The sequence below is a fragment of the Salvelinus fontinalis genome, chromosome 14 (assembly GCF_029448725.1).
Source record: "Salvelinus fontinalis isolate EN_2023a chromosome 14, ASM2944872v1, whole genome shotgun sequence".
NCBI lineage: Eukaryota > Metazoa > Chordata > Actinopteri > Salmoniformes > Salmonidae > Salvelinus > Salvelinus fontinalis.
In genome coordinates, this window is record NC_074678.1 from 43990092 (window position 1) to 44002491 (window position 12400).

A 12400-nucleotide genomic window follows, 5' to 3' on the forward strand; every position below is an offset into this window, starting at 1 on the left:
CTGGACCGCAGTGCCAACCCACAACAAGTCTCATTTTGTAACAGGATCAATGCTAAAACGATCAAAAAGGTAGGAAAGGTTCTGGTTCATGTAGTTATGTAACAAAGCCCAACGGCAGACAATTATGGTCCTTTTAATGTGTTTTGTATTCTTTTTTTAAAGGATATTTTCTTGTGTTGGCCTTGCTGATGTTCTCAGACAAGTCTCTGAAATAACCCGTCTATGGTCCAGATGGCCATCCAGATGGACACATGCTTGACCTCAACATGCATTGTGTCAATTTCATATATTCAGAAACAATGTAACTAGATAAAAACATGTTTACCATTACTTTGTAAGTGATAACATAGCCGATGTTGACGCTCGTTCATTGGCTCCCATTTGGTTTCGATATTGATGCCACGCGCGGTCTTATCCCCATTGTTTTAGTTTCAGAGCGTGCAGCCAAATGTGGTCAGTGCTTAGAACATGTGCTGATTGTGATTTATGTATCGTTGGCTGCACTATAGTTATGGAAAGGCAAAACATATAGGCATACAGGTTATTCGTGTTTAAGTCTGTAATACTGTTATAACAAAAAGGGAACAAAATAGTTATATATTCAATAATGAATTACCTAAGTACAGTCCTTGTTAGATCCAAAACAATGATACTATGCAGAATAAATAGGCATATTCCTGTTTCGCGTAGAATTTTGGGTTGCTCACTGCAGTGCAAAACATCCTAGATCTGGATGACCAATGGCAGTCACTTACAATAATTTGTTGGGTGCTTATATTTGATATTTGTTCTGTTTCATACATGTACATATGTGTAATAATACGCATGTGCGAATTGGAAATGCTTTTTGCATATCGCGAGACACCCCTTGGAGAGTCGGGTCACGGCCAGGTTCTGCCATTATCAACGGTGATCCCGAAACAGTTATAGAGTTAACGTTAGTGCCTTGCCAAACGTTCTGACTGCTAGGCTACGTGCCGTCTCATGCCGCCTCTTCTCCTTATAGGTCACTCTAAGTAATACTCATCTCTTCTTTATTGACCCTTATTGTGGCTATTCTGCTCAAATCGATGGGATGATTTACTTGACTCCTCCTCACAGTCTTTATAATAAACTGTCTGACTCTGTCTGTGAGTATGCCTCCTGGTAGATTTTTAGTGGATGTTTTGTTCTACAAGTGTTTCACTCTCATATTTTGTTGCTTCACAGTTATCAACAATAGTCGTTTGCAATTGTCTTGATTTTGGTTATATTGAAGTTTTGAGAGAAAGTTTTGCAGTTTAAAAGTTAGTTTCCTGCAATTCTATGCGTTCCGTCGTAGATAATGCTGTGTCCTTTTGCTCAAACAAAATGAAGACTGCTAAATTCCATTGTTTTTGGAAATTTCAATTCTGACGGTCTAGCTTTTAGTTCTCAAAGATTATAAAATAATCTGTGTCCATTGTGTTTTCTACATACTTTGTATATTGTTTTAGTTGTTTAAGTTTAGACAACGTTTGTTTATTACACTGTTTGGAATTAGGCAACCCCAAAAAACGCTTAGGTGGCCCGCCCAAGGATTTCAATGGCAGAAAAATCCCTGCATTGCTTGCTAGTCATAGCCAATTACTCACGTTGAAAGCAGTACATCTTTGCCCCTCCCAGAATAGAAACAAGTCTGTTTTTGATTATCTTTCCCCCCCTCTGGCTTAGATTGGTATATTTGCTGTGCTTAAAGACATTTTTATGACATCACTTGAACTAGTTCCGCTTTCAAATAGTAATAGGAATAACTCATGTTTTGAAGCACTGCCAGATGGATGACTGAAGTGTTTTGTAGCTGGTGACTGACATCTCTGTTCCTGTTTATGTTCCACAGTTGCCGGAGCGGCAACAGGAAGAGTCTTGGCCTGGGGACACCTTCGCCCACTCTGTCACGCCCTCTCTCCCCACTCTCCGTCCACACCGGTAAGAACCATCACAGGAACAGAAGTTTGTCTCCAATGTATGAAGCCTGTTTTACACTATGTAGACTTATTCCTACACGTTGACACGTTTGAACGTTTTAGAGTTGGCTGTCCTACTACAACATAGCAAGTGCAAGTATCAATATTTTGGACTCCTCTCGCTATCATTGGGACCTCAAAGCATTTTTAGAGATATGCTGTGCTGATTGTAGAAAATAAAGGAGGAGAAATACATCTTATTGGGCAGAAAATTTAAAAAATGGTCTCTTCGGTAAAGGGGTGGGTTTTTGTGTTTCCCTTTAGCATTTGAATCAATGGGAGTGTATACAGTGCCTTCAGAAAGTATTCACACCCCTTGACTTTTTCCACATTTTGTTGTGTTACAGCCTGAATTTAAAATGGATTGGATTGAGATTTTGTGTCACTGGCCTACACACAATACCCCATAATGTCAAAGTGGAATTATGTTTTCAGAAATTTTGACAAATGTAATAAAAAATCTAAAGCTGTAATGTCTTTGAACCCCTTTGTTATGGCAGGCCTAAATTAAATTCAGGAGTAAAACTCTTTTTAACAAGTCACATAATAAGTTGCATGGACTCACTCTGTGTGCAGTAATAGTGTTTAACATGATTTTCTGTACCCCACATGCAATACTCTGTAAGGTCCTTAAGTCGCGCAGTGAATTTCGAACACAGATTCAACTACAAAGACCAGGGTTTTCCAATTCCTATTGGGGGAAAAAAGCAGACATTGAATATCCCTATGGGCATGGTGGAGTTTTTAATTACACTTTTGATGCTGTATCAGTACACCCAGTTACTACAAAGATACACTGGCTGTGTTAGGAGAAAACTGAGAATGGATCAACAACATCGTATTTACTCCATGGTACTAACCTAAATGACAAGAGTGAAAATAAGGAAGCCTGTACAGAATAAAACATATTCCAAAACATGCATCCTGTTTGCAATAAGTCACTAAAATAAAACTGCAAAAAATGTGGCAAAGAAATGCACTTTGAGTCCTGAATACAAAGTGTTATGTTTGGGGCAAATCCAACACAAGACATCACCGAGTACGACTCGTAATGTTTTCAAGCATGGGGGTGGCTGCATCATGTTATGTGTATGCCTGTCATCGGCAAGAACTAGGGAGATTTTTAGGATAAAAGAAACGGAATAGAGCTAAGCACTGGAAAAATCCTAGAGGAAAACCTGGTTCAGTCTGCTTTCCAACAGAAACTGGGAGATAAATTCACCTTTCAGCAGGACAATAACCTAAAACACAAGGGCAAATATACACTGGAGTTGCTTACCATTATGCCATTGAATGTTCCTGAGTGGCCTAGTTACAGTTTTGACTTAAATCGGCTTGACAATCTATGGCGAGACTTGAAAATGCCTGTCTAGCAATGGTCAACAAACAGAGCTTGAAGAATTTGAAAAATAATAATGTGCAAATATTGCACTATTCAGGTGTGCTCTTGGAGACTTACCTAGGAAGACTCACAGCTGTAATCACTGCCAAAGGTTACTGTAACATGTATTGACTCGGGGGGTGAATATTTATGTAAATGAGAGATTTCTGTATTTCATTTCTAAGAACATGTTTTCACTTTGTCATTATGGTGTATTGTGTGTACTGTAGATGGGTGAGAAAATATATGTAATAACTTTTGAATTCAGACTGTAACACAACAAAATGTGGAATAAGTCAAGGGGTATGAATACTTTCTGAAAGCACTGTATCACTTCTGGTTGTCAAGCAGGTGCACCCTATGAATAGAGTTCTGTACGAGGGCCCTACATGCCAGAGATGTGCAGACATTCTCTTTCAAGTTCTATCATGTCGAGACTTATCTGATTAGGGGGCACAATTTTAAGCATTCATTATGTTTACAGTTTAATTAATTGGTAGCAAAATGCTCCCATGTTAATGAACTCTTGTGTCTCGAGTACACAAAGGTCCAGGCACTGTCAAAGACAAACAAAATGACACTTTAAAACGGCGCATAGCCTCCTCTCCATTAATGCCCTTTGATGGTAACTGCTGCTATGTTTGGCACCATAAACCAGATCTCTTTGAGATATTATTCAGTCTAGCTACTTACAGTACCTGAGACTTGCCTCCATACAGTTTGCTTCGTCCTTATTCAAAATATTAACAGGGTTTCAATCGCTATAATTACCTATTCTTATTATCCGAGCTTAATTAATTGTAATGATGATAATCATCCTTTGTTTCTTTTCAGCTGCAAGCAGTCCCATAGACAGCCCCCGAAATGTGTCCACCAGTGCCTCCCTCAACTTCCCATTTGCTCGCAGGTATGTGGAATGGTTGAATGGCAGAAACCCTTTTTACCGGGATTTACCGGCCAAAACCACTCCCTTTTCCTGGAATAAATTTATGTTAGAAACCAGTAAATTATAATGAATTATTTATATGACTAGCATGGCGTGAAATTGAACTCTTAAGTTTAATGCTTCTCTTGTAAAGATGATACTCTTTTTCATTGCAGCTGCAGATTTTTCAAACAGCCTATCACTGGAATATTGTTGCTTTAAATCAGTGCATGCGCGACCACTCTCTCGCAGTCTTTCTCTCTCACCACTCTCTCATCCACTTCATTCATACTGCATCCAAAATAGATCATCCTGTTCTAGATTGAAATCAATCAATCAAATGTATTTATGAAGCCCTTTTTACATCAACCGATGTCACAAAGTGCTATACAGAAGTCCAGCCTAAAACCCCAAACAGCAAGCAATGCAGATGTAGAAGCACAGTGGCTAGGAAAAACTCCTTAGAGGCAGGAACCTAGGAAGAAACCTAGAGAGGAACCAGACTCTGAAGGGTGGCCATTCCTCTTCTGGCTGTGCCGGGTGGAGATTACAACAGTAAATGGCCAAGATGTTCAAACGTTCATAGATGACCAGCAGGGTCAAATAATAATAATCGCAGTGGTTGTAGAGGGTGCAACAGGTCAGCACCTCAGGAGTAAATGTCAGTTGGCTTTTCATAGCCGATCATTCAGAGGTCGAGACAGCAGGTGCTGTAGAGAGAGAGAGAGAGTCGAAAACCGCAAGTCCGGGACAAGGTTGCACGTCCGGTGAAGAGAGAGAGAGAGAGAATTAGAGGGAGTATACTTAAATTCACACAGGACACCGGATAAAACAGGAGAAATACTCCAAATATAACAGACTGACCCAAGCCCCCCGACACACAAACTATTGCAGTATAAATACTGGAGGCTGAGACAGGACGGGTTGGGAGACACTGAGTCCCCGGACAGGGCCAACCAGGCAGGATATAAACCCACCCACTTTGCCAAAGCACAGCCCCCACAACATTAGAGGGATATCGTAAAACCACAAACTTACTACCCTGAGAGAAGGCCAAGTATAGCCCATGAAGATCTCCCCCACAGCACAAACCTGAGGGGGGCACCAAACCAGACAGGAAGATCACATCAGTGACTCAACCCACTCAAGTGACGCACCCCTCCTAGGGATGGCATGGAAGAGCACCAGTAAGCCAGTGACTCAGTTCCGTAATAGGGTTAGAGGCAGAGAACCTCAGTGCAGAGAGGGTAATCGGCCAGGAGGAGACAGCAAGGGCGGTTCGTCGCTCCAGTGCCTTTCCGTTGACATACACACTCCTGGGCCAGACTACACTCAATCATAGGACCTATTGAAGAGATGAGTCTTCAATAAAGACTTAAAGGTTGAGACCAAGTTTGCGTCTCTCACATGGATAGGCAGACCGTTCCATAAAAATTGAGCTACATAGGAGAAAGCCCTGCCTCCAGCTGTTTGCTTAGAAATTCTATGGACAATAAGGAGGCCTGCAATTTGTGACCGTAGCGTATATGTAGGTATGTACGACAGGACCAAATCGGAAAGATAGGTAGGAGCAAGCCCATGTAATGCTTTGTAGGTTAGCAGTAAAACCTTGAAATCAGCCCTAGAATTAACAGGAAGCCAGTGTAGAGAGGCTAGCACTGGATTAATATGATCAAATTCTTTGGTTATAGTCAAGATTCTAGCAGCCGTGTTTAGCACTAACTGAAGTTTATTTTTGTGCTTTATCCGGTTAGCCGGAAAGTAGAGAATTGCAGTCTAATCTAGAAGTGGCAAAAGCATGGATTAATTTTTCTGCATCATTTTTGGACAGAAAGTTTCAACAAAAAAAATTGGGATGGAAAAAAGCTGTCCTTGAAATAGTCTTGATATGTTCGTCAAAAGAGAGATCAGGGTCCAGAGTAACGCCTAGGTCCTTCACAGTTTTAATTGTGGTACAACATCAAGATTAATTGTCAGATCCAACAGAAGATCTCTTTGTTTCTTGGGACCTAGAATTATCATCTCTGTTTTGTTCGAGTTTAAAAGTAAAACATTTGCCGCCATCCAGTTCCTTATGTCTGAAACACAGGCTTCCAATTTTGGGGCTTCACCATGTTTCATCGAAATGTACAGCTGTGCATCGTCCGCATAGCAATGAAAGTTAACATTATGTTTCCGAATGACATCACCAAGAGGTAAAACATATAGTGAAAACAATAGTGGTCCTAAAACGGAACCTTGAGGAACACCGAAATGTACAGTTGATTTGTCAGAGGACACACCATTCACAGAGACAAACTGATATCTTTCCGACAGATAAGATCTAAACCAGGCCAGAACTTGTCCATGTAGACCAATTTGGGATTCCAATCTCTCCAAAAGAATGTGGTGATCGATGGTATCAAAAGCAGCACTAAGGTCTAGGAGCACGAGGACAGATGCAGAGCCTTGTTCTGATGCCATTAAAAGGTAATTTACCACCTTCACGAGTGCAGTCTCAGTGCTATGATGGGGTCTAAAACCAGACTGAAGCGTTTCGTATACATTGTTTGTCTTCAGGAATGCAGTGAGTTGCTGCGCAACAGCTTTTCCATTTTTTTTTAGAGGAATGGGAGATTCGATATAGCCCCATAGTTTTTATATTTTCTGGGTTAAGGTTTGGCTTTATCAAGAGAGGCTTTATTACTGCCACTTTTAGTGAGTTTGGTACACATCCGGTGGATAGGGAGCCGTTTATTATGTTCTGCACAGGAAGCAGCTCTAAATGACCTCCAGCAGGCCACAAATGTGCATGTGTCTGCTCAAACGGTCAGAAACAGACTCCATGAGGGTGGTATGAGGGCCCGACGTCCACAGGTGGGGGTTGTGCTTACAGCCCAACACCGTGCAGGACGTTTGGCATTTGCAAGAGAACACCAATATTGGCAAATTCGCCACTGGCGCCCTGTGCTCTTCACAGATGAAAGCAGGTTCACACTGAGCACATGAGCACATGTGACAGACGTGACAGAGTCTGGAGACGCCGTGGAGAACGTTCTGCTGCCTGCAACATCCTCCAGCATGACCGGTTTGGCGGTGGGTCAGTCATGGTGTGGGATGGCATTTCTTTGTGGGGCCGCACAGCCCTCCATGTGCTCGCCAGAGGTAGCCTGACTGCCATTAGGTACCGAGATGAGATCCTCAGAGCCCTTGTGAGACCATATGCTGACACATGCACATTTGTGGCCTGCTGGAGGTCATTTTGCAGGGCTCTGGCAGTGCTACTCCTTGCACAAAGGCGGAGGTAGCGGTCCTGCTGCTGGGTTGTTGCCCTCCTACGGCCTCCTCCACGTCTCCTGATGTACTGGCCTGTCTCCTGGTAGTGCCTCCATGCTCTGGACACTACGCTGACAGACACAGCAAACCTTCTTGCCACAGCTCGCATTGATGTGCCATCCTGGATGAGCTGCACTACCTGAGCCACTTGTGTGGGTTGTAGACTCCGTCTCATGCTACCACTAGAGTGAGGGCACCGCCAGCATTCAAAGTGACCAAAACATCATCCAGGAAGCATAGGAACTGAGAAGTGGTCAGTGGTCACCACCTGCAGAATCACTCCTTTATTGGGGGTGTCTTGCTAATTGCCTATAATTTCCACCTTTTGTCTATTCCATTTGCACAACAGCATGTGCAATTTATTGTCAATCAGTGTTGCTTCCTAAGTGGACAGTTTGATTTCACAAAAGTGTGATTGACTTGGAGTTACATTGTGTTGTTTAAGTGTTCCCTTTATTTTTTTGAGCAGTGTATTTGTCCTAGCCTTCCTCTTTCAGGTAATACGTTCAATGCAGTATTAGCCTTATATTTAGCTAGTTAATGGTTTATGCATAATAAGCTTCTGACTTTTAGCCTCCATTTCTTGCGCAATACGCATGCACCTGTGCTCCGCTGGCCTCTCCTTAAAAAACACTCCTTAGCTCTTGGAAGCCCATGCAGGAAAAAATAGCTTGCTGGACATTCTTTTTTGTTGTTGTTGCATTTCTTATACCAATTGTCACGCCCTGACCTTAGAGAGCCTTTTTATTTCTCTATTTGGTTAGGTCGGGGTGTGATTTGGGTGGGCATTCTAGTTCTTCTATTTCTTTGTTGGCCGGGTATGGTTCCGAATCAGAGGCAGCTGTCTATAGTTGTCTCTGATTGGGGATCATACTTAGGTAGCCTTTTTTCCACCTTTAGTTTGTGGGATCTTGTTTTTGTGTGGCTGCCTGTGAGCAGCCCAGAACTTTACGTTTTGTTTGTATTTGTTGTTTTTTTCGGTGTTCATTTTTAATAAAGTAAGATGTACGCCTATCTTGGTCCTTGGTCCAATCCATCTCTAAACGAACGTGACACCAATAGACTATTCGAAGAGGGGCGCAAGCTCTTTATTTGCTGAACGTTAAATACAGCAGCCAACAGAACTCATGGGTAGTTTGAAAGAAGAGCGTACACGCGACGGCGGTAGACTATTGCAGTCATTTATTCAGACCCATTACCATTCAATCTTCGTGAAGGGAGGTGAAAGCCGTCTGCGTCTAATTCTAGTCCTATATTATTCAAGCATGTCATTAGAATGATGAAGATAAGGACAATAAAACTGTTGAAAGTGAGGAAAGACAGTAGAGAGAGAAAGAGGAGCTAGGCCAATAACATTAGGGGAAATATGAAAGGTAAATATTCGTCAGCCTACTGATTATACAAATATGCCCTATTATATTTCAAAATTGTAATCAAATTCTCTAGCATATACTTTCTGGTGCACCAGAATCGCATGTTCTTTCAGCTTTATCATTGTTTGAACGATGTGCGTAATTCCAGTCCATATAATACAGTACAGTAATACAGTTCACACTTAAAAAGATTAGCGTGCTGGAGCTAGTTACATTTATTTACCCAAGAGAGCATATAGCTAGCTACATCTACGACTGTTCTGTCGTGAGTAATGTGCAATGTATTGGATAACTACACAATCATTTGGGCTTTTTTGGGCTTGGGCTCATTAAATGTCGTCAATGTAGGGCTCATAAAATGTATTTAATATATGGCTCATCAGGCTCCGGTAGCATACGGTTTGAATTTTCATGCTGATCAAATCCAGACATACAGTGCATTTGGAAAGTATTCAGACCCCTTGACCTTTTCCACTATGTGTCACAGCCTTATTCTAAAATGTATTGAATTGTTTTTTTCCCCTCTTCAATCTACACACATGACCAAATAATGACAAAGCAAAAACAGGTTTTTAGAAATGTTTGCTAATTTATAATTTAAAAAAAAATGAAATATCACATTTTCATAATTATTCAGACACTTTACTCAGTACCTTGTTGAAGCACCTTTGGCAGCGATTATAGCCTCGAGTCTTCTTGGGTATGACGCTACAAGTTTGGCACACCTGTATTTGGGGAGTGTCTCCCATTCTTCTCTGGAGATCCTCTCAATTTTGGTTTCATCTGACCAGAGAATCTTGCTTCTCATGGTCTGAGAGTCTTTAGGTGACGTTTGACAAACTGCAAGCGGGCTGTCATGTGCCTTTTCCCGAGGAATGGCTCCCGTCTAGCCACTCTACCATAAAGGCCTGATTGGTGGAGTGCTGCAAAGATGGTTGTCCTTTTGGAAGGTTCTCCCATCTCCACAGAGGAACTCTAGAGCTTTGTCAGTGACCATCGAGTTCCTGGTCACCTCCCTGACCAAGGCCCTTCTCCCCCGATTGCTCAGTTTGGCTGGGCGAACAGCTCAAGAAAGAGTTTTGGTGGTTCCAAACTTCTTCCATTTAAGAATGATGGAGGCCACTGTGTTCTTGGAACTTCAATGCTGTAGACATTTTGTGGTACCCTTTCCCAGATCTGTGCCTGGACACAATCCTGTCTCAGAGCTCTACTGACAATTCCTTCGACCTCATGGCTTGGTTTTTGCTCTGTCATGCCCTGTCAACTGTGGGACCTTATATAGACAGGTGTGTGCCTTTCCATATTATGTCCAATCAATTCAATTTACCACAGGTGGACTCCAATGATGTTGGAGAAACAGCTCAAGGATGATCAATGGAAACAGGATGTCCCTGAGCTCAATTTCGAGTCTCATAGCAAAGGGTCTGAATACTTATGTAAATAAAAACCTGTTTTCGCTTTGTCATTATGGGGTGTTGTGTGTAGATTGCTGAGCACATTTTTTTATTTAATCCGTTTTAGAATAAGGCTGTAATGTTACAAAATGTGTAAGAAGTCAAGGGGTCTGAAGGTACTGTATATGCTTTTGAAAGACACCGGGAAAATATTCAACCCTAGTATGTGGACCTGGTTATACTTAAGCTCTCTGGATGTTTATTTGTGTGTGTTCGTCCGAATTCTAAGGGCCATTTTCCTCCTCTATCTACGGCCCTTTTTTTATGCCAAAAAACTCCCCAGTCTTTAACGATTACAAACATACCCATAACATGATGCAGCCTCCACTATACTTGTAAATATGGAGAATGGTACAAACAAGATGCATGTTTTGGAATATTTTTTATTCTGTACAGGCTTCCTTCTTTTCCCTCTGTCAATTAGGTTACTATTGTGGAGTAACTACAATGTTGTTGATCCATCCTCAGTTTTCTCCTATCACAGCCGTTAGAGTCCCTTCCTCTCTGACAACTGAGTTAGGAAGGAAGCATATATCTTTGTAGTTACTAGGTGTATTGATACACCATCCAAAGTGTAATTAATAACTTCACCATGCTCAAAGGGATATTTAATGTATTTTTTATTTTTACCCATCTACCAATAGGTGCCCTTCTTTGCGAGGCATTGGAAAAACTCCCTGGTCTTTGTGGTTGAATCTGTGTTTAAAATGTACTGCTCGACTGAGGGTCCTTACAGATAATTGTATGTGTGGGGTACAGAGATGACACAGTCATTCAAAAATCACGTTAAACACTTATTATTGCACACAGAGTGAATCCATGCAACTTATTATGTGACTTGTTTATCACATTTTTACTCCTGAACTTATTTAGGCTTTCCATAACAAAGGGGTTGAATACTTATTGACTCAAGACATTTCAGCTTTTCATTTTTAAATCATTTGTAAAAATGTCTCCAAACAAAGTACCACATTGACATTATGGGGTATTGTGTGTAGGCCAGTGACATGTAATCCATTTTAAGTTCAGGCTGTAACACAACAACATGTTTAAAAAGTCCAGGGGTGTGAATATTTTCTCTGTAAATAAAGCAGAGAGCTGTGGTTGGATGGTTGGTTGAGTCAGTGGAGATCACATCCTTCCTGCTAGGTTAGCTTCTTCCTTACTCAGATGAGGTGTGTGTGTGTGTGTGTGAAAAGATATTTCAATATAAAGTAGGTTTTTTGTATTTATAAAATATGTTTATTTGAGAGGTGACAATGTACAACAAAAACTTTAGTCTCAGTATACGTGAGAAAATATGTGTTGCAGGTGAACTTCATATACGAACAGATACCCGCAAACATCAGACATTTTTTTAAATATCCAGACATGTTTCCACACAGAAATCAAGACATTGCAGAAACCAATGTGTGGTTTTATACTAAATCAGTCTTATTCCAATGTTTTCTCATGAAGAAGATGTACCCAATGTTGGAAGACTGTCGACAACTGTTGCCATCAGGAAACTGTTTTCGTGCTGGAAAAGTCAGAACGTTCAACTAGGAGCTGCTGAATCCTTTAAGCTGGAACAATTTGTTTTTAGTAGGCTTTCATTTTGATCCGCTTTAAAACCACATTTGGCCAGCAGTGTGTTCGCAGTTACTCAACATCCCTTTATTCACAACCCTGGCTTTGATTCCTGATGGCAACTCATTATTGGTTATGCAACATGTAGAGAAATGTGCATAACCAATTTTTCTTAAACCCAGATTTGATAGGAGAATATATGGTTTTACACAATGTCTCTGGAAATTTGATACGGCCTGAAAAAGAACTGCACTGAAATGATAAGACCCTTTATAATTTTAGCCCCCTGATCATTTCCGTTGCCCGTATCCATGGTTTTTAGAAAGAGCAAATAAGTGCTACAGTATTTTTTTTTGCTCTTTGAATTCATGTTGAACCTGTACTCCCCATGCTAGACA

General features: G+C 41.2%; 1 protein-coding gene across 1 annotated transcript in view; it reads left to right on the forward strand.

The window, feature by feature from the left end:
- The window catches only part of LOC129810941 (microtubule-associated serine/threonine-protein kinase 3-like), a 58862-nt gene that overhangs the window by 15248 nt on the left and 31214 nt on the right, over positions 1-12400 (forward strand). Inside the window, 2 exon segments of the mRNA XM_055861960.1 lie at positions 1859-1947; positions 4201-4273. Coding sequence (XP_055717935.1) covers positions 1859-1947; positions 4201-4273 — 162 coding nt within the window.